This window comes from Microcebus murinus, chromosome 16 (genome assembly GCF_040939455.1).
Source record: "Microcebus murinus isolate Inina chromosome 16, M.murinus_Inina_mat1.0, whole genome shotgun sequence".
NCBI lineage: Eukaryota > Metazoa > Chordata > Mammalia > Primates > Cheirogaleidae > Microcebus > Microcebus murinus.
This window is the reverse complement of record NC_134119.1, coordinates 59,543,071-59,562,468: the sequence shown is the minus strand read 5'-3', so window position 1 is coordinate 59,562,468 and position 19,398 is coordinate 59,543,071. Positions and strand designations below refer to the sequence as shown.

Here is a 19,398-nt window from a genome sequence, read left to right as displayed (position 1 = left end):
AAAGGTTATGTCTGCCAAAGCAGTGGGAGGAATAAAATAACCTACAGGTTAAACCTGAGACCAGGCCAGGCACGGTGGCGCACACCTGTAATCCTAGCACTCTGGAGGCCGAGGTAGGCAGATTAGTCAAGGTCAGGAGTTCAAAGCCAGCCTGAGCAAGAGCAAGACCCTGTCTCTACTATAAATAGAAAGAAATTAATTGGCAAACTAAAAAAAATATATACAAAAAATTAGCCGGGCATGGTGGCGCATGCCTATAGTCCCAGCTATTCGGGAGGTTGAGGCAGGAGGACTGCTTGAGCCCAGGACTTTGAGGTTGCTATGATCTGGCTGACGCCACAACACTCACTCTAGCTTCGGAACAAAGTAAGACTCTGTCTCAAAAAATATATATATATATTGAGATCCAGGTATTGGCATCTAAATCACTGAATTGTAGACGTTCTGGAAAGTTGAATGGTTTTCTTTGTGAGAATGAAATTATCAGAAACAACTTTTAATGTGTATAATTCCAATGGAAATTTATAGGACAGGAAAACTGACATTATAAATCAGTCTAAATGAGGAATACAAATTATATGAAGCCTGTGCATGTATCTTTAACAAAAAGTTCTTAAAAATTTCTAAGTTCAAATGATATGTTCCAAAATGATAGAAATTTTAAGATCATATACACCATGTTAAAATAAATTAAGACAGATTTGGAGTATGCTGTCATTTTTAATTTTAATAAAATAGATAATTTCATATTACATAGAGAGCAAGTCCATCCATTCATTGTTGATAAAATTTTAGAAATATTTTCTATAAAAAGTTTAGTATTTGGGAATGAATCCATTATAATGTGATTTCTACAGGTAAAGCATTCCCATCCTCTTCCCCATTCTTATTGAGAAATTTTAAAAATACAGAAAAGTACAAAAAATAAGACAAGATATCCATATACCACAATCCAGAATTAACTAGTATCTTTATATTTACTTACAGTCTTTTTAAAGAGAAATGGATGTTTATATAAAAAGCTGAAGTCCCCTTTAACCAATCCCCACCCCACCTCCCACACTGATTCCCTTCCCTTCTCCACTCTTCACAGGTGACCACTATCAAGAGTTGGGTCTGTATCCTTCCAATCCATTTCAAAACATTTACATACATATATGTAACCATTACCAGTATACAGTACTGAATTTTGTGAGGGAAGTTCTAATTAAAATTTACAAAGTCATTGTACTATATGCATCATGTTGCAACTTGATTCCCCGTCAACAAGATTTTTGAGATCTGTTAATACACGTGGATCTCATTTGTTGCATTTGACAGATATACAGTATTCCATCATAAGTATTTTCCATTTTGTTCCTGATGGGCATTCAAGTTGTATCCAATTTTTGTATACGATAAATCAAGCCATAGGTAATATCCTGGTACGTTATTTCCTGAGCATATATACTCAAAAGTAGAATTAATAAGTATCTTTGAAGTTGTTACAAGGAATGTTTCCCTACTTCCCAAGGTCATAACCATTTCAGAATATAGCTTTTTCATATTATTGTTTTTAGTCTCTGTAGGTTTTATTTTTGTTTATAGTTCATAGTCTATTTTTTCCCCCTTGGAGAACAAATTATCTCCAAATCATTTTTTAAAATAGTCCCATTATTCCTCACCTGATGCTATTTCTATCATATTCTAAATTCTAAGAAATGCATAGATCTCTTTCTAGAATCTCTTCTGCTCTGTTGAATCAATACCACAAGAGTCTTATAATAATTTACATTTGTAGTTGATCCTATCATTTATTTTTGTCTCTTCATTTTCAATACTTACAATATGTTTTCCTTATTACACTGGTGAAGATCTCTAGATCTATGACGAGAGCAATGGTAACAGTCATGTTCTCCATTTCCATTGCAGTGGAAATATGTCTAAAGTTTCAGCATTACCTTTGCTATAAGTTTTTCTGTAGGCTTTTTATCATACAAATGACTTTCTCTTCAGTACAAATTTTCTGATATCCCATTAAGTTTTTAGTATTTGTTGGTTTAACTCATTTATGGTGCTCTGTTCCAGAATGATTATTTCTGATACAGTATGATGTGTAAATTCCTAATGAAAACGTCGCCATTTTCAAGGTATTCACAGGGCTTTTAATGAGTATGGATTTTCTGGTGTCTAATGTGGTGTGACTTCTGGCTGAAAGCTTTCCCACATTCACTACATTGATAAGGCTTCTTACCTGTGTGTATTCTCAAATGCAGAGCAAGGGTTGAGAATTGAGAGAAAGCTTTCCCACATTCATTACATCCATAGGGTTTCTCACCTGTATGGCTTCTCACATGGACAGTAAGAGATGAACTCTGAGAGAAAGCTTTTCCACATACATTGCATTCATATGGTTTATCACCTGAATGAATTCTCACATGTACAATGAGTGATGTTCGTTGAGAGAAGGCTTTTCCACATTCATTACATTCATAGGGTTTCTCTCCAGTGTGAATGTTTTGATGTTTTATGAGGTACTTCTTCTGGCCAAAAGCTGTTCCACATTCACTACATTTAAAGGGTTTCTCGCCAATATGGATTTTCTCATGCTCAGTAAGGTTTGATTTGCCACTAAAGGTTTTTCCACACTCCTTACATACAAAGGGCTTCTCTCCTGTGTGAGTTCGCTGATGTCGGATGAGGTTTGACTTCTGAATGAAAGCCTTCCCACAATCTTTACACTCAAAAGGTTTCTCTCCAGTGTGAATTTTCTGATGGGTAAGGAGGTTTTCCTTCTGGCTGAAGGACTTTCCACATTCATTACATTCAAAAAGCTTTTCTCCAGTATGGGTGTTCTGATGTTTAATGACATACTGCTTTTGGCTAAAGGCTTTTCCACATTCATTACATTCAAAAGGTTTTTCTCTATTATGAAAATGCTCATGTTCAGTGAGATTTGATTTGTGGCTGAAGGCTTTCCCACATACCTTGCAGGCAAAGGGGTTTTCCCCACTATAAATTTTCTGCTGACTGAGGTGTGACATCTGAATGGAAGCTTTCCCACATTCACAAGGTTTCTCTGCAGTATAAATTTTTTGATGAATTAGAATTTACTTTTGGCTGATGATATTTCCACATTTCTTACATTTATAAGGCTTCTCTGTGTATGGCCTTCAAATGCAAAGTAAGGGATAAGGTTTGAGAAAAAAAATTTATCATACTCAGTATATTCAAAGCTTTCTCTCCAATACAAATTTTTTAATATTCAATGATGTATTACTGCATTGACTGATTTCTCTCCAGCATGAATTTTCTGCTGCTCAATGAGATTTGTCATCTAGCTAAAGGCTTTTCAATATTCCTTAGAAGCACAGTATTTCTTTTCAGCATGACTTCTACATTCAATGAGATGTGACATGGGAGTGAAAACTTCCCCACATTCAATAAATTCATAGGATTTCTCTCCAATATGAATGCTCTGGTATAAGATGGGGTACAAACTTCTTAAACTAAAGGCATTTCCACTTAAAGGGAGTTAATACCATAAATAAGAAGCTGTGGTAGAGGATTTCCAAACTAAATTGATGCTTCTACACAACTTCTCTCATGATTAAGTCTAAATGTCTTTCAAACTCATAAAGGTGTTACCTTAAAAGATACATACAAGGTCTGAGATCAGAAGTACGTTTCCAATTTTCTTATATTCACTGTTTTTTTCTCAGTCTGTACTTTATTGGAGATGGATGCAACTTGCCTCCCAAATCTTGTTGCTCTCTATCTGCTCTTCTTCTCAGGCTTCTTCTAAAATGGAGTACAAAGAATCAACATTTAAAGGAATTAATGTATAGTGTTCAGAACTGTGGCTGGCACATGTGAAGCACTCAATAAATAGTACCTTTATGCTATCATCACTATTATTTGTGAATTGTCCTGTTACGTTACTAGTAAGAAAGTTTTAGATTGTGCTTTCTTGGGATTAACTCAGGCAGCCCATAATCCAGCATGAAAAACATCAATATGATCAATGTCTCCAACTAAATTTTGGGACAGGAACCCTTGCCTTGTGGAGGTTATTTAGGAAGAAAATTAACACTCATGGGTCCACAAACCTTGAATTACTCTAGAAAAATAACCTTTTCATTTCAGAATTCAGCAAATTGCCTAACAATAAGGAATTGCCAAACAGGATAAAAAGAGGACCACATAAAAATGTTAAAGTCCACCAGGGAGTCTAAGAAAGGGAAATAACACTAGTATCTCTAAGAAAGGGAAAAGATCAACTAATAACTGCTGCCTCCAAAAATGCCATTAAAATGACAAGAAAAAGGAAAATGGTACAAATTCAATAGGATGAAAGAATACATAGGAGACACTGGTCCACAACAAACATTAACAAACTGTTCAACAATGGAAAACACATGAAAGCTTTTCAATGCACAGCAGTTAGTTGAGAAAGTTAAAATAACCTACAAGTACCGCAGATAAGGATGCCAGTGTTAAGCAAGCCAATTTATGCCACAAAGTATCAGAAAGACTCAGGAAATAAAGGAAACCAAGTATTTTCAAAAAATGAGTAAGGCATCGTGGCTGAAAAAAAGACATAGCATAAGAAGCAGTTGGCTGTAATCCTAGCACTCTGGGAGGCTGAGATGGGTGGATTGCTCAAGGTCAGGAGTTTGAAACCAGCCTGAACAAGAGCGAGACCCCGTCTCTACTATAAAAATAGAAAGAAATTAATTGGCCAACTAATATATATAGAAAAAATTAGCCAGGCATGGTGGCGCATGCTTGTAGTCCCAGCTACTGGGGAGGCTGAGGCAGGAGGATTGCTTGAGCCCAGGAGTTTAAGGTTGCTGTGAGCTAGGCTGATGCCACGGCATTCACTCTAGCCTGGGCAACAAAGTGAGACCCTGTCTCAAAAAAATAAATAAATAAAAATAAAAAATAAATTTAAAAAAAAATGAGAAAAAAAAAAAAAAGCAGCAGTTGGATCTGCACCAATCCAGTCATGAGAACAAAGGACTACTACTCCGTACGAAATTGCAGTGTATTCTTTTCAGAAATTTAATCAGAGCTCAGAAACACCCAGAAAATTGAGATGACAGGAATGAGGTACTATACCGAAAATCAATGGGATTAAATCTACATATAATATGATGAGATCCCCAGCACCATTCTGCAGCTGAGGCCAAAAACTGCTGACAACCAGGTAAATATACCTATGAGCAGGATATGAGAGGATTCTTCTCTGGAGAAACTGAAAAGCCTGTGATAAACCTCATTAGGATGCGCCCCACCAAAATGATATCTGGCATGTGTGTTCACATTTCATTGGCCAAAACAAAGGAGTTGGCCATGGCTGAGTTGACTAGAGTAAGGTAGTATAATCCTCAGGGAGAAGACCAGTGGTTCATTAGGCATTTTACTTTTCATCCACTGAAGCCTACCAGATAACTAGAAGCACCCAGGCACAAAAGAGGTTATGGTCACCTTTTAGTGAGTCACTGTTATATCTGATTTTATAGCAAATATTCCCTACACATTTGAAGAAACCCACTAACATGAAAGATGAAAATAAAGAGAAAAAAGAAGCTCTGAGGCAATAAAGACAAGGTCCAGCAAACAACAACAAAACCCTAAAACCAATCATGGACAGTTATGAGAATATGTTTTATCACTGAAATGGTAACAGAGTTTTGTAAGCAAGAAACAAAGAAAATGTTCTTTTAGAAATTAAAACCTGAGAGAGAAGGAGAAAAAAGGGAAGATGAGGCATAGCGTATTATTCATCAATAACAAGGTTTCCTTATTTTATAAAGATTGCAAACTTTGACACGGCTAGATACTTGTTTGGCCAATGAAATATGATCACAAGTGACAAGCATCATTCTCTGGTAGCTTTATGACAAAATCAGAGATAAACCAAGAAAATAAAATAGCTGAGTAAAAGTTCCAGAAAAGAAAAACTAAAGGCTGGGCGCAGTGGCTCACACCTGTAATCCTAGCACTCTGGGAGGCCGAAGCGGGCGGATTGCTCGAGGTCAGGAGTTCAAAACCAGCCTGAGCTAGAGTGAGACCCTGTCTCTACTATAAATATTTATTTTATTTTTTTTTTTTTTTTGAGACAGAGTCTCGCTTTGTTGTCCAGGCTAGAGTGAGTGCCTTGGCGTTAGCCTAGCTCACAGCAACCTCAAACTCCTGGGCTCAAGCAATCCTTCTGTCTCAGCCTCCCGAGTAGCTGAGACTACAGGCATGCGCCACCATACCCGGCTAATTTTTTCTATATATATTAGTTGGCCAATTAATTTCTTTCTATTTATAGTAGAGACAGGGTCTCACTCTTGCTCAGGCTGGCTTTGAACTCCTGACCTCGACTTAGCCTATCAATCTACTGGGACAAAGGCATTTTTCAGATATGCAAATGCTCAAAAAGTTTACCTCAAAATGCACCTTTCTCTCATGATGTTACAGGAAGATGTACTCCACCAAAATTAGTAGACAGAAAAGGCAACAGGCACAGGGTCCAGGAAAGAGGGAAAGCAACATAGGAAAAGAGTAAAGAAAATTTCCATGATAATAAGTGATGAAAAACTACAAGATCAGAGCTGACTATCAGGTCAGAGTACAGCCAGTCCAGATTAGAGTAGGAGAACAAAAGTTCCAGAAGTAGTTATCTCCGCAGGCAGGGAAATGAAAGATTTTCTAATGCATTTGACCATGTAAAAACTAGTATTGAAGGCCGGGCGCTGTGGCTCACACCTGTAATCCTAGCTCTTGGGAGGCCGAGGCGGGCGGATTGCTCAAGGTCAGGAGTTCAAAACCAGCCTGAGCAAGAGCGAGACCCCGTCTCTACTATAAATAGAAAGAAATTAATTGGCCAACTGATATATATATAAAAAATTAGCTGGGCATGGTGGCGCATGCCTGTAGTCCCAGCTACTCGGGAGGCTGAGGCAGGAGGATCACTTGAGCCCAGGAGTTTGAGGTTGCTGTGAGCTAGGCTGATGCCACGGCACTCACTCTAGCTTGGACAACAAAGCGAGACTCTGTCTCAAGAAAAAAAAAAAAAAAAAAAAAAAAACTAGTATTGAGAGGGCGTTTACCATTCTGAGGACATTAGAAGGGAATCTGAGTGAAATATAGTAAACAAAAAAAGTGGTAAAAATATCAATTACACGAAAAGCTAAAAAAAAGTATGAAAACTTAATTCTTTGTATACCCTCTCCTATTGTATAACAAAGTGCAATAGCTGCTTCAAGATAAATCAATCAATCATTCAAGTTGTAAGCTAAACTAGCCATTTTTCATGGGCCATTGTTTTACTTGGAAGAATGGCTGATTTATAAATCATGGTTATTCACACTTGGGTATTTATTTGGCAGACACTTTCTTCAAACAGAACAAAGTGAGCCATCATTTTAAGGAAAACAACTGACAATAATAAAATTTGAGTTTCCAAGCAAAAATTATAGAATTCTAGGAAGAAGGAAATTTTGACTGTTTTGATAGCTGACATATCCCTACTACCTGAAATTGTACCTAACAAATACCATTTAATAAATATTTTTTGAATATATGAATCACCATGTTGGTAGAAATGTAAATTGGTTTACTGCTTTTGAGAGCAATATGCCTATTTCAATCAAATTTATAAACGTGGCCGGGCGCGGTGGCTCACGCCTGTAATCCTAGCTCTCTGGGAGGCCGAGGCGGGCGGATTGCTCGAGGTTAGGAGTTCAAAACCAGCCTGAGCAAGAGCGAGACCCCGTCTCTACTATAAATAGAAAGAAACTAATTGGCCAACTAATATATATAGAAAAAAATATTAGCCGGGCATGGTGGCACATGCCTGTAGTCCCAGCTACTTGGGAGGCTGAGGCAGCAGGATTGCTTGAGCCCAGGAGTTTGAGGTTGCTGTGAGCTAGGCTGACGCCACGGCACTCACTCTAGCCTAGGCAACAAAGCGAGACTCTGTCTCAAAAAAAAAAAAAAAATTTATAAACGTAACTTCGACCCAGAATTTCCACTTGAGTAAATTACTAAGTAGTTGTACCTGACTATCTCTGTGAAGCAACGTAAACAAGTATACATACTTGTGTCTTCACTAGCAAAGTGGGCAGAGATGTCTTCTGCCATTTTAGAAGAAAGGATCTATTTGTTATGTTTGAATCACCCCTCTTGGAATTCTCTCACTTCTGCTTGATTGGTGCTCTGATCACCTATGATAATTGCTCTGTTTCCTGATAGCATAAGACTTCAATAGCACAAGCCTGGAAACAACCTTAAATGTCCATTAACAGGAGACAGATTAAATACATTCTGTGTTGCTAGAGAATTCTCTCCAAGAAATAAAACTACATATATAACAGAATACACACCACCATTTATATGAAAAGGAATAATGAGGGCTTATATATACATATTTGCAGCATAAATACATAATATATGCTGGTTTATTCATAGACTACCTCAAGGAGGATAATTGTGAAACTCTTAAATGACCCCATCTTTGAAAACAAACTGCAGGACTAAGGATCAGGTATGAGAGGAGACTGACTTACTGTATACCTTCATGTTCAAAAATTTTACAAGTTAATGTATTTTATTTAGATATAAACGTGTGTGTGTGTGTGTGTGTGTGTGTGTGTGTGTGTGTGTGTGTGTTTGTACAGATAGGGTCTATGTTGTCCAGGCTTGTCTTGAACTCCTGGCCTCAAGTGATCCTTCCACCTCAGAACCTCAAAGTGCAGAGATTACAGGTGTGAGCCACCATGCCCGGCCTTCATGTATTATATTAAAAATCAAAATACACACTCTCTTACATACACATACACACACACAATACAGCAGAAGAGCAGCACTGATTTCTAAGTCAGCAGCTTATAAAAGAGGTATATGGGGGCCAGGGGAAAGAAAGGAGGCAGAGCAGTTTGTTGATCTATGATAGGGGAGTTGGGTAAGAAGAAAAAAGGAACTATGAATACTAATGTAAAATATAACTCTAAGACATTTAGCCACTGAAAGAATGACAGATAAGTGTTAAGTAATAAAAAGGAATGCAAACATCAGATGTTATGTAAAGACTTAAGATCTACAAAGGACAATGCATGAGGAGAGGAATCTATACACAAAGGGGGACATAAAACTGGATATGAGAATGGAAGAGAACAATCACAACAGAGGCAGCACAAATGCAGTATGAAGTGTTCACCTCAGAATAGAGCTAAGAGGGGCATCTGCTTCTCTAGAATCTCATGAAAGAAGCAGAGTACTGAAACAGAAAAAAAAATAATGACTGGAAATATCATTCAGGTATCTAAAAAATTCACACCAAATGATATGCCAAGACTAGTGCCTGTAAGAAAATGTCCTTAAAAGCATTTCAGAGGTGTAACTATTGACTGAACAATTGCAATTTGCCTTGTCATCGTTCACTTACCTGGACAGGCTTCTTTTCTACTTCTTTTCTCTACCATACAGTTTGTTGTCTTGCTTCAGTGGAGGATCACAAACAATTTGGTCACTTTATAACCCAATACCGGGAGTGACAGACCACTACAATCTTAATGCTGGGGCCAAAGTACCATCCTAGAACTCAGGCTGAGCTCTGGGGCCTCCCAGCCTTCTGAAGGATGAAGAAGGTGCAGTTTCCAAGGAAGCCCAAGGAAGTGGCCCTGTGAAACAGAACAAAGTAGTGACCTTTTGCCTTAGAGACTAAAGCACACACAATTATGTGGGCAAAGGGACTAGGACCATTTGAATTCTAAATATCAAGGCCATGTTCATTCCATTTAGTGTTTCTACACATCCAGAAATAGGGGAAAAAAGGAAAAATTAACTTTCAGAATTTTACTGACATAGGAAAGCTGTTCATTCCTTATGTGACTGATTGCTATTGCTATCTAGCACCACACTCCCACACAAGCTCCTGACAGGATTTTAACCACGGCTGTTATTCCTGGATGAACTGACTGTAATAACACATGCCTATTAGAACTAAGCCGCCTGGGTAGGATGCATGGCAAGCTGTTCTGACAGTATTCAAGAATAAAAACTCAAATGTTTTCCTGGAGCCCTATTATTTGCCTTATTTGTATTATATTCTGAGTGAAATAATATCATATTAGAAATGTCCTATATATACAGGTTCATCCATTCATTGAAAACCATCTTCAAGCCAGGTGCAGTGGTGCAGAATATATCCCCAAGCTACTAGAGGCAGGATTGACTGAGGCTGCAGTATGCTATGACTGTACCTGTGAATAGCCAATGCACTCCAGAAAAAAATATATATATTTTTTAAATCAATAAAAGACATTATTGGGATGACAGACCAAATTTCAATATGGATTTTGGACTTATAATTATAATAGATCAATATTAAATTTCTTGATTTTGATCACTGTACTGTAGTTATAAAAGAAAATGTTCTTAGAAAATTCACACCCAAGTATTTATAGAAAAAGGAAGCATATCTCCATCTAGTTTCAAATCATTCAGAAAAAAAATTACATACACATATTTGGAGAAATAAGAAACAAAACAAACAAATATATATGTATAAATATATATATAAACGACTGGTGAATTTTGATCCATGAGGCTTCTATGTACTATTCCAACTTTTCCATAAAGTTGAAATCATATAAAAAGCAAAATCATAAAGCATTTAAATTCCTATTTACACCCCCCCAATCTACTAAGTGTGTTAAAATTTTTAACAGGGTGTGTCAGAGATATAAGGCCTATAGAGTCTAATTTAAACAGTAATGTACATGAAAGAAACATGAGAACGTGAGTTGGCTGGAAGAAACCTGGAAGGAGATTAAGTTTGATATTTTGTACATTCAGCGTCAGATTTCTGAGGAACATGTAGGCAGATATAGCCATTAGGCAGTTGGAAATACAGATGAAGACACTCAGAATAGAATGGGAATTTGCCAGTTGTCAGACTATCCCTGCTGCTGAAGCTACAGCCAGAATGTTACTGTGATTGCTTATATAAAATATGCACAAAATGTGAAGATGTTCAAGGACAGAATCCTAGGAACACCAACAGTCAAGTAGGCAAGAAGCTTCATAGGAGTGTGGTGGCAGCTTAGTTTTGAATTTTTCAAGTACTTCTTCTGAATCACCATACAAAACATCAAAAATAATAGGACTGAGAGAATGGAGAACCAGTCAATCCATATACTATATCTTTCATGAAACTAGTAGAGAGAAAATATTAATTCCAGATTATGTTTAAGTATGGCCCAAAACACCCAAAATAGCAGAAGTGGTGCAAGAACCACAATAGTGTGGTCAGTGTAGCAAGCAACAGCACTTGAGATAACAAGAACTCATAAATAATGGGCAAATATCCATTCTCAAAATGAGGAACTTGCCTGAGTGAAAACAACTGTAACAGAGCCTAATAATGAACAAAAAAACTAGAGACATTTCACTGACAAAAATGCAAAAAAAACTAGAGACAGAAAAAAATTCAAACGCCATCCAGTGCAAACCCAAATAGAAGGCCTAAATAGGAAACTGCGAAGACAACTCAGGAAGAACCAGGACTGCTGAGGGGGTTCTAAGGACTTGAACTGTTCAGTTAAGAATACTGTAGCTAATATTTCCTTATAGAATGAGAAGGCCTCACTCTTAAGAGGGAATACCTGATTAGGACTGCAGGGGGAAGTAGAAAGTGGGCTTGAAAAGCACTTGGGAGTGGGGTATCCAGAGATGTCAGATCTAGCAACTTCTAAAAATGAATGCAACATCCGTAAGTACTGTGAAGGATTATGGGAGACAGAGGGCTGAACATACAAGTTGGCCTCAGCAACCAACACACAAGTTGGTCAGCAATAAGGAGCAGGAGTCATTTGCTCTAACGCTAGAAGGGTCACATAAGCTTGGAAACACAAAATGCTACTATGCCTTTTTCCAGGTACTGGTCTAGGGCAATCTATTTCACACAAACATGAGTAACAAAATAATTTGTCCATACAAGGATACTATAAGAAAAATGATAAAAATGAGCAGCATAATCTTCCAACAGTTAAATAAATTCATCTAACAAATACTGTCACAAAGCAGATGAAGAATGAAACAGAACAATGAAGCTTAGACACAAAAACTTTAAGAAGCAAGCAAAGGCCGGGCACGGTGGCTCACGCCTATAATCCTAGCACTCTGGGAGGCCAAGGTGGGCGGATTGCTCAAGGTCAGGAGTTTGAAACCAGCCTGAGCAAGTCTCTACTATAAATAGAAAGAAATGAATTGGCCAACTAATATATATAGAAAAAATTAGCCGGGCATGGTGGCGCATGCCTGTAGTCCCAGCTACTTGGGAGGCTAAGGCAGGAGGATTGCCTGAGCCCAAGAGTTTGAGGTTGCTGTGAGCTAGGCTGACGCCACGGCTCTCACTCTAGCCTGGGCAACAATGTGAGGCTGTCTCAAAAAAAAAAAAAAAAAAAACAGACAGGAAACTGAAAAGGACAAGCAATTAGGAGACCATGTATACCCGATAGTAAAAATGATTATGGCCAGGAGTGATGGCTCATGCCTGTAATCCCAGTACTCTGGGAGGCCAAGGTGGGTGGATCACTTGAAGCCAGGAATTCAAGAGCAGCCTGGGCAACACAGACCCCCACCTCTACAAAAAAATTGAAAATTTAGCCAGGCATGGCCATGCATACCTGCAGTCCTAGCTACTCAGGAGACTTAAGTGGGAGAATCACTTGAGCCCAGGAGTTCAAGATTACAATGAGCTATGATAAGGCCACTAAACTCTAGCCTGAGCAACAGAACAAGACTCCGTCTCTAAAAACAAAACATAAAAGAAAAAAAAAAAACCCACAATTATAAAGCCTCAATAATAAAAAGATTAATATTGGTACATGAATGTAGACTGAAAGATGGATGGGAATATAAAATCCACAAATAGACGAAATACATGTGAGAATCTGGTTGATCAAAGTGGCATTTTAAAATAGCAAGGATAACAAATGCTGTCAGAAGAATTTGGAAGCCAACTAGAAAAAGATAAGCCTGGGTGCATACCTGATAACATATACCAGGATAAACTCTAAATGGATAAAAATAAAAACAGGAAAATGAAACTATAAAAACAGGAAAATGAAACTATAAAAACTATAAGCTAGTGAGGAAGATTTTGAAAACATGAATGAAATCTGGAGTGGAAAAGGCTTTCTGAGTATGAACATCAATGGAAAAATAATTGATGAATCTAATAACTACATAATTTTTAGATTTGTATTAAAATTAACTATATAATTTTACTCTAATAAAAATAAAAACCTCAATCAGGTGCGGTGGCACATGCCTGCAGAGTCCCAGCCACTTGGAAGGCTAAGGCAGGGGTATTGCTTGAATCTAGGGATTTGAGGCTAGCCTGGGCAACACAGAGAGACCTCATCTCAAATAAATACATACACACATATTTTCTAATTCTATATGGTGTAAAAAAAGAAACAACCACTGTGGACAATGTCAAAACACAAATGAAAAACTTTTTAAAAATGCAACTCATTTCATATAGGGCTAACCTTTCTAACATATACACAGTTTCTAGAAGGAAAAGACATCCTATAGAAAAATGGGCAAAAGAATACGAACAGTTCCCAGATTAATATATGTGGCCCTTTAAACAGAGGATATTCAATCTTATGCATAATAAGGGATATAAACTAAACCTACATGAGGTATCAATTGTCACTTATGGCTTTGGCAAAAAAATAAAATATTCAACACTATACACTCTGATAGTGAGGTTCTAGGGGAAAAGGTGCTCTTGGACATTGCTAAAGGGAGCAGGTACTTACCTACTGGGCAACTCCACTTGTAGCAATCTACTTTAGAGATACTCCTGTGTAATTACAAAATGACACACACACAAAATTATTCATCACTACATTGTTAGTGAAAGCAAAAGACTGGAAATAATCCAAATGTTCTACAACAGGAGACTGACCGAGTCAACTATGGTACATCCATACAATGGTATCTTATACAGCAGTTAAAAAGGAAAAAAAGATAATGATTAAGAAGGGACATCTGCAAGACACATTGTTAATGAATAAAGTGAAGTATACAGAGGTAAATATGGTATGCAATCTTTTACGTAAGGAGAGTGGGGAATAGGAGAAGAAAAAACATAAAACCAAACAAAAAACCCACTTGAAAGATAAACAAGAGGCCGGGCGTGGTGGCTCACGCTTGTAATCCTAGCACTCTGGGAGGCCGAGGCGGGCGGATTGCTCAAGGTCAGGAGTTCAAAACCAGCCTGAGCGAGACCCTGTCTCTACTATAAAAAATAGAAAGAAATTAATCGGCCAACTAATATATATATATAAAATTAGCTGGGCATGGTGGCGCGTGCCTGTAGTCCCAGCTACTCGGGAGGCTGAGGCAGAAGGATCGCTTGAGCCCAGGAGTTTGAGGTTGCTGTGAGCTAGGCTGACGCCACGGCACTCACTATAGCCTGGGCAACAAGCGAGACTCTGTCTCAAAAAAAAAAAAAAAAAAAGATAAACAAGAAACTATGTTTACACAGACAAAGATGACTGTGACTGGGCAACGGGAGCAGAATGAGATATCTCTGTAAGATGAATTTTTGCTGAATCATAAAAATGCATTACTTACTTTTACAAGTAATCAAATTCAATTTTGAAAAAAAGCAGTTGCTTAACTTGAGAACAAATTGGAACAAATGAATCCAACTGCATATTAACTTAGTAACATAATTCGTCAGATAAAATATTTCAAATGACTTTAGAAGAGAAGCACTCTGGGAGGCCTAGGCAAGAGGACTGCTTGAGCTCAGGAGTTGAAGACCAGCCTGAGACCCCATCCCTACTAAAAACAGAAAAATCAGGTGTGGTAGCATGAACCTATAGTCCCAGCTACTGGGGGGAGGCTGAGGCAGGATGACTGCTTGAGCCCAGGAATTTGAGGTCATAATGAGCTATGATGATGCCACTGCATTCTACTCGGCAACAGAGTGAGACTTTGTCTCAAAAAAAAAAAAAAAAAAAAAAAAAGAACACAGAACCTTCCCTACCATTCCATTCTAAGGACAAAAATAGCTACATATATTAAAGAAATTTTTAACATGATACACTATGTTTATGGTTACTACTAACATTGGTATTGTTATTTTGAGACTATTTTCTTTATATTGCAAGATAAAGCAAAGAAAATAAGTACTTATGGTAACTTGTTTCAAAACTTTTACTGTAAAATATAATTAGGAGCTAAGAAATTAGGTAAAAATATCACACCATTTAAACAGAATTACAAATATGAATATGGACTCATGATTTAAAAAAAATAAATATTGTATAGCTGTCATTTTAAACGGCCTTAAAATGAGCACACCCCAGATCTTATGCTCTAATACCATTCTGCAATAAAAGGAACCAGAACTCCTTGGAGAAATGGCCAATTCCAGGTCTGGGACGGAAGGTACAAGGTGAGCCTGGAGTACAAGAAAGCTTTCAAAGACAAATGATGCCAAGTCAAAATGAGAAAGAGATGGCTTGAAAGAATGTCTACTGGCATCAGAAAGTGTAGTTGACTTGAACACACTAAATCTATGACTTTAAAATGATGCTTACAAAAAGAAAAAGCCAGAAAAAAATTTGATACAATTTGATGTTAACAATCAAATAAGTGTAAAAGGAATTAAAAGACTAGAAAATCATCACTTCACAAGCCCTACAGAAATTTACTGATTCAGCCAAGGATTATTTATTGGCATTAAAAACATCCATTAGGCCAGACTCCGTGGCTCATGCCTGTAATCCTAGCACTCTAGGAGGCAGAGGCAGATCGTTTGAGCTCAGGAGTTTGAGACCAGGCGGAGCAAGAGCGAGACCCCATCTCTACTAAAAATAGAAAGAAATTAGCTGGACAACTAAAAAATATATATATAGAAAAAATTAGCCAGGCATGGTGGCATGTACGTATAGTCCCAGCTACTCGGGAGGCTGAGGCAGGAGGATCCCTTGAGCCCAGGAATTTGAGGTTGCTATGAGCTAAGCTGACGCCACAGCACTCTAGCCAGGGCAACAGAGTGAGACTCTGTCTCAAAAAAATCCATTAAATGATTGACAGGGACTGGTCCAAAGTAAAACCACACAGATTACGTTTTAGTCATGAAGAGAAATTAAATAATCGCTAATGGTGGACCAGCCATATGATATGTCTCTCCTGATGTGATGCAATTTCAAATATATAAGATCACTTCTGCTGTATTCTGGCCAAAAATGAGTCACTATTAGAATTTTTTAAAAACATCATCAGAGATTCTGAATTAGAACAATGTGAAAGTAACTATCCTAGAAATTAAAGAACATATCTCATGAAGGAAACAGTGATGTTTCTAAAGATGAATATAATTTGAACACAGAATTTTAACTTCCTCTCTCCAGTTAAGAAAGGAAATGTCCAAGCTGGGCACACTAGTGCATGCCTGTAATCCCAGCTACTAGGAGGCAGAGGTAGGAGGGTCACTTGAGCCCAGGAGTTTGACATCAGCCTGGGAAACATAGTGAGACCTACTCTCATTTTTTAAAAAAAGAAAGGATAGAAAAAGAAATATCTAGAAAGTTTTTTAAAGTGAAGTATTTTAAATATGGAAATAAAAAAAGTACAGCTACACATCCCATTCTTCTAGAAATTTCTAAGAAACACAGTACAAATGGCTGTACTACTTTCTAAGGAAGGATTTTTTTTTCAGATTAGTAATAATAGTACTAGTACTTAACACTTATCAAGTACTTACTACGTAACAGGCACTATTCTTAGAACTTCATATGTATTAACTTCTAGATCTGCACAATCACCCTGTGCATCAGATACTATTATTATCTCTACATTACTAGATGAGAAACTGAGGCACGAGGTTTAAGTACCTGCCTAAGGTCACTGAGGTACAAATTGGCAGAGGAAGTAGTTAACACAGGAAGTCTGGCTCCACAGCATGTCTTTTTTTTTTTTTAATTAACTTTAGCATATACACTACATTCACATAGTTAGAAAACAAAAAGGTCTTTGCCTTTGCTCTATCTATTCCAGTATTCCCCACCCCCCACAGAGATAGCCATTTTTGCTAGTTTCTTGCATATCTTTTGAGCTTTTTAAAGGAAACATACACACAAATACATTTCTGTTACCCCCTTTCTTACTGCAAATGAAGCATACTCTACATTCTGCACCTTGCTTTTTTTCACTTAACAATACATTTCTGGAGTTGAGTGTCAGTACATTGAAAGCTTCCTCCTCAGTCTTTTGTACAACTGCACATTATTTTGTTGCATGGTTGTACCATAGGTTTATGAAACCAATCTCCTCCGATAGAGATGAATTGTTTCTAATCTTTTTCTATGCCAAACTGCTGCAATGAGCAATCTCAAACCTATATTGTTTCATGCAAATGCAGACACATTTTAGGATTAATTTCCAGATGTGAAATAAATGGGCTAAAAAGAAAATATTATAAACATTGCCAAATTGCCCTTTGTAGGCGTTGTTCATGCCAATACCAATACTACTTAAATTTCTGAGGCTTTAAATTTTGAAAATGTATTACAGTTGGCTCTCCACCTACCCACGCCTCAACTGCTTTTCTTCTTCTGATTTTTACTGGCTCTTGTAGCTTGTCTATTTTTCCATATGGAGTTTAAAATCAGCCTACTGAGTTCCAAAAGAAAAAAATCTGCCCATACTTTTGTTAGGAGCACATTAAATTAATAAATTTACTTAAGTGCACACACCCTTCTTTAAGTCTCATGGTATTATCTATTTGTTCACATCTTATGTTATGACCCGTAGTAGTTTAAGTTTTTATAATAGTTTTGAACATTTCTTAAATTTATTCTTCAATATTTTATCTTTTTATTGCTATTGTAAATATTCGTTTTCTTCAATTATGTATTCTAACTGATATTGTTTGTAAATTTGGAAGCTACTTGTAGGTATCAATATGATACCCAATTACTTTAGCTTTTTATTATTTAAAACTATGAGAAAGACGACTGTGGGTCAGGAGAGGTGGCTCACACCTGTAATCCTAGCACTCTGGGAGGCCAAGGCAGGCGGATTGCTCAAGGTCAGGAGTTCAAAACCAGCTCTGAGCAAGACAGAGATCCTGTCTCTACTAAAAATAGAAAGAAATTAATTGGCTAACTAAAAATATATAGAAAAAATTAGCCAGGCATGGTGGCGCATGCCTGTAGTCCCAGCTACTTGAAAGGCTGAGGCAGAAGGATTGCTTGAGCCCAGGACTTTGAGGTTGCTGTGAGCTACGCTGACGCCAGGGCACTCTAGTCCGGGCAACAAAGTGAGACTCTGTCTCAAAAAAAAAAAAAAATAGACTGTGGGAGATTTCCTTAGAAAAGGCATCTTAGCAGACAGAAGTAGTTTTCTCCACAGTATTTCACAAAATCCATACAACCTGAGAAATTTTGACTCATTAAGGAATTAGGACACCTAGAATCTAGTCCAGACACCTGGATAAACACTGCAACAACTAAGTTTTCTTCAAAAAATGAGGCTAACTGTGCCTAACCTAGAACCCTTGGCTCCCCATTCCTGAGCTTTCTGCATTGTAAGACACTGCTTCTCAAAATGTAACGCTATTTAGTCTAGGGCTTCCTCTAACAGCCCTATAAAAGCACCTGAAAGACCTGGGGATTTGAACACTGTGAAGAAGCAGGCACCTCGTTAAGAAAAAGTTCCTTTGAAATATTCTTGTTTTTTTAAAAAAAGGCCACGGTGATCTACATACTACCCCAATTAAAAAGAAACACTTTTTAATATACAAATCCGTTTTAAAATTATTCACCATTTAGGTAAAACAGATGCTCCAGGAAGATGGCACCGTTATAATCACCAACATTTTCCACAAGGGAAGTGCGGCTCGAACGTTATACCTCAATGCTGTTCTCTCACATCTCCTTCTTAGGCACAACCACGCACAATCCTACACCCACAATTTCACACTCACTCAATCCCAAACACCAGGTCAAACTTTGCGGTCAAACTCAGGGTCACACACGCTCAAACCCGCCTCAGAGGCCCCCACCTCCGCCCCACACGTAGGCCAGAAGCTCTCGGACCCACTCCCCACCCATGCGCCGCGCCCCCGGAGATCGGGAATCCTCCCCTTCAACCTCCCCGGCCCGATCGACCCGAGACGCCCACATCCCACCTCCTACTTTCGCGCCACGTGGACCCAGGGGCCGTACTGACCCGCGGACAAAGACCAAAATGTCCACTCGGTGCGCCGCGCCTGCGCACTCCGAGGACGAGTAAGCACTCCCAGAAGTCTCCGCGCCGTGGCCCGGCTCTGTCATCGTGGCCAGGCCCAGGCTGGTATGTGATTACCTTCTACTACCAGCGACGCCGCTT

The 19,398-nt window shown here is 38.0% G+C and overlaps 1 protein-coding gene across 3 annotated transcripts; it reads right to left on the bottom strand.

Annotated features, from left to right (window-relative positions):
- Positions 1-268: 268 nt before the first annotated feature.
- Positions 269-19,318, bottom strand: ZNF146 (zinc finger protein 146). 3 transcript variants are annotated; one of them, XM_012774942.3, is made up of 5 exons: positions 19,199-19,318; positions 13,809-13,852; positions 9,419-9,653; positions 3,644-3,780; positions 269-3,058 (listed from the first exon to the last, which is right to left on the bottom strand). In XM_012774942.3, the coding sequence occupies exon 5, from the start codon at positions 3,021-3,023 to the stop codon at positions 2,145-2,147; it is 879 nt and encodes a 292-aa protein (XP_012630396.2). In that variant the 5' UTR covers positions 3,024-3,058; positions 3,644-3,780; positions 9,419-9,653; positions 13,809-13,852; positions 19,199-19,318; the 3' UTR covers positions 269-2,144. The 3 variants fall into 3 exon arrangements, with proteins under 3 accessions (XP_012630396.2, XP_012630395.2, XP_075849152.1); XM_012774941.3 differs by having other exon boundaries at positions 269-3,150; positions 19,199-19,317; XM_075993037.1 differs by having other exon boundaries at positions 269-3,780.
- Between the last annotated feature and the right edge of the window lie 80 nt (positions 19,319-19,398).

Excerpts from the sequence above, each read along its gene's own strand:
- ZNF146 (XM_075993037.1), bottom strand. The coding sequence starts at position 3,023 with ATGTCACACCTCAGTCAGCAGAAAATTTATAGTGGGGAAAACCCCTTT.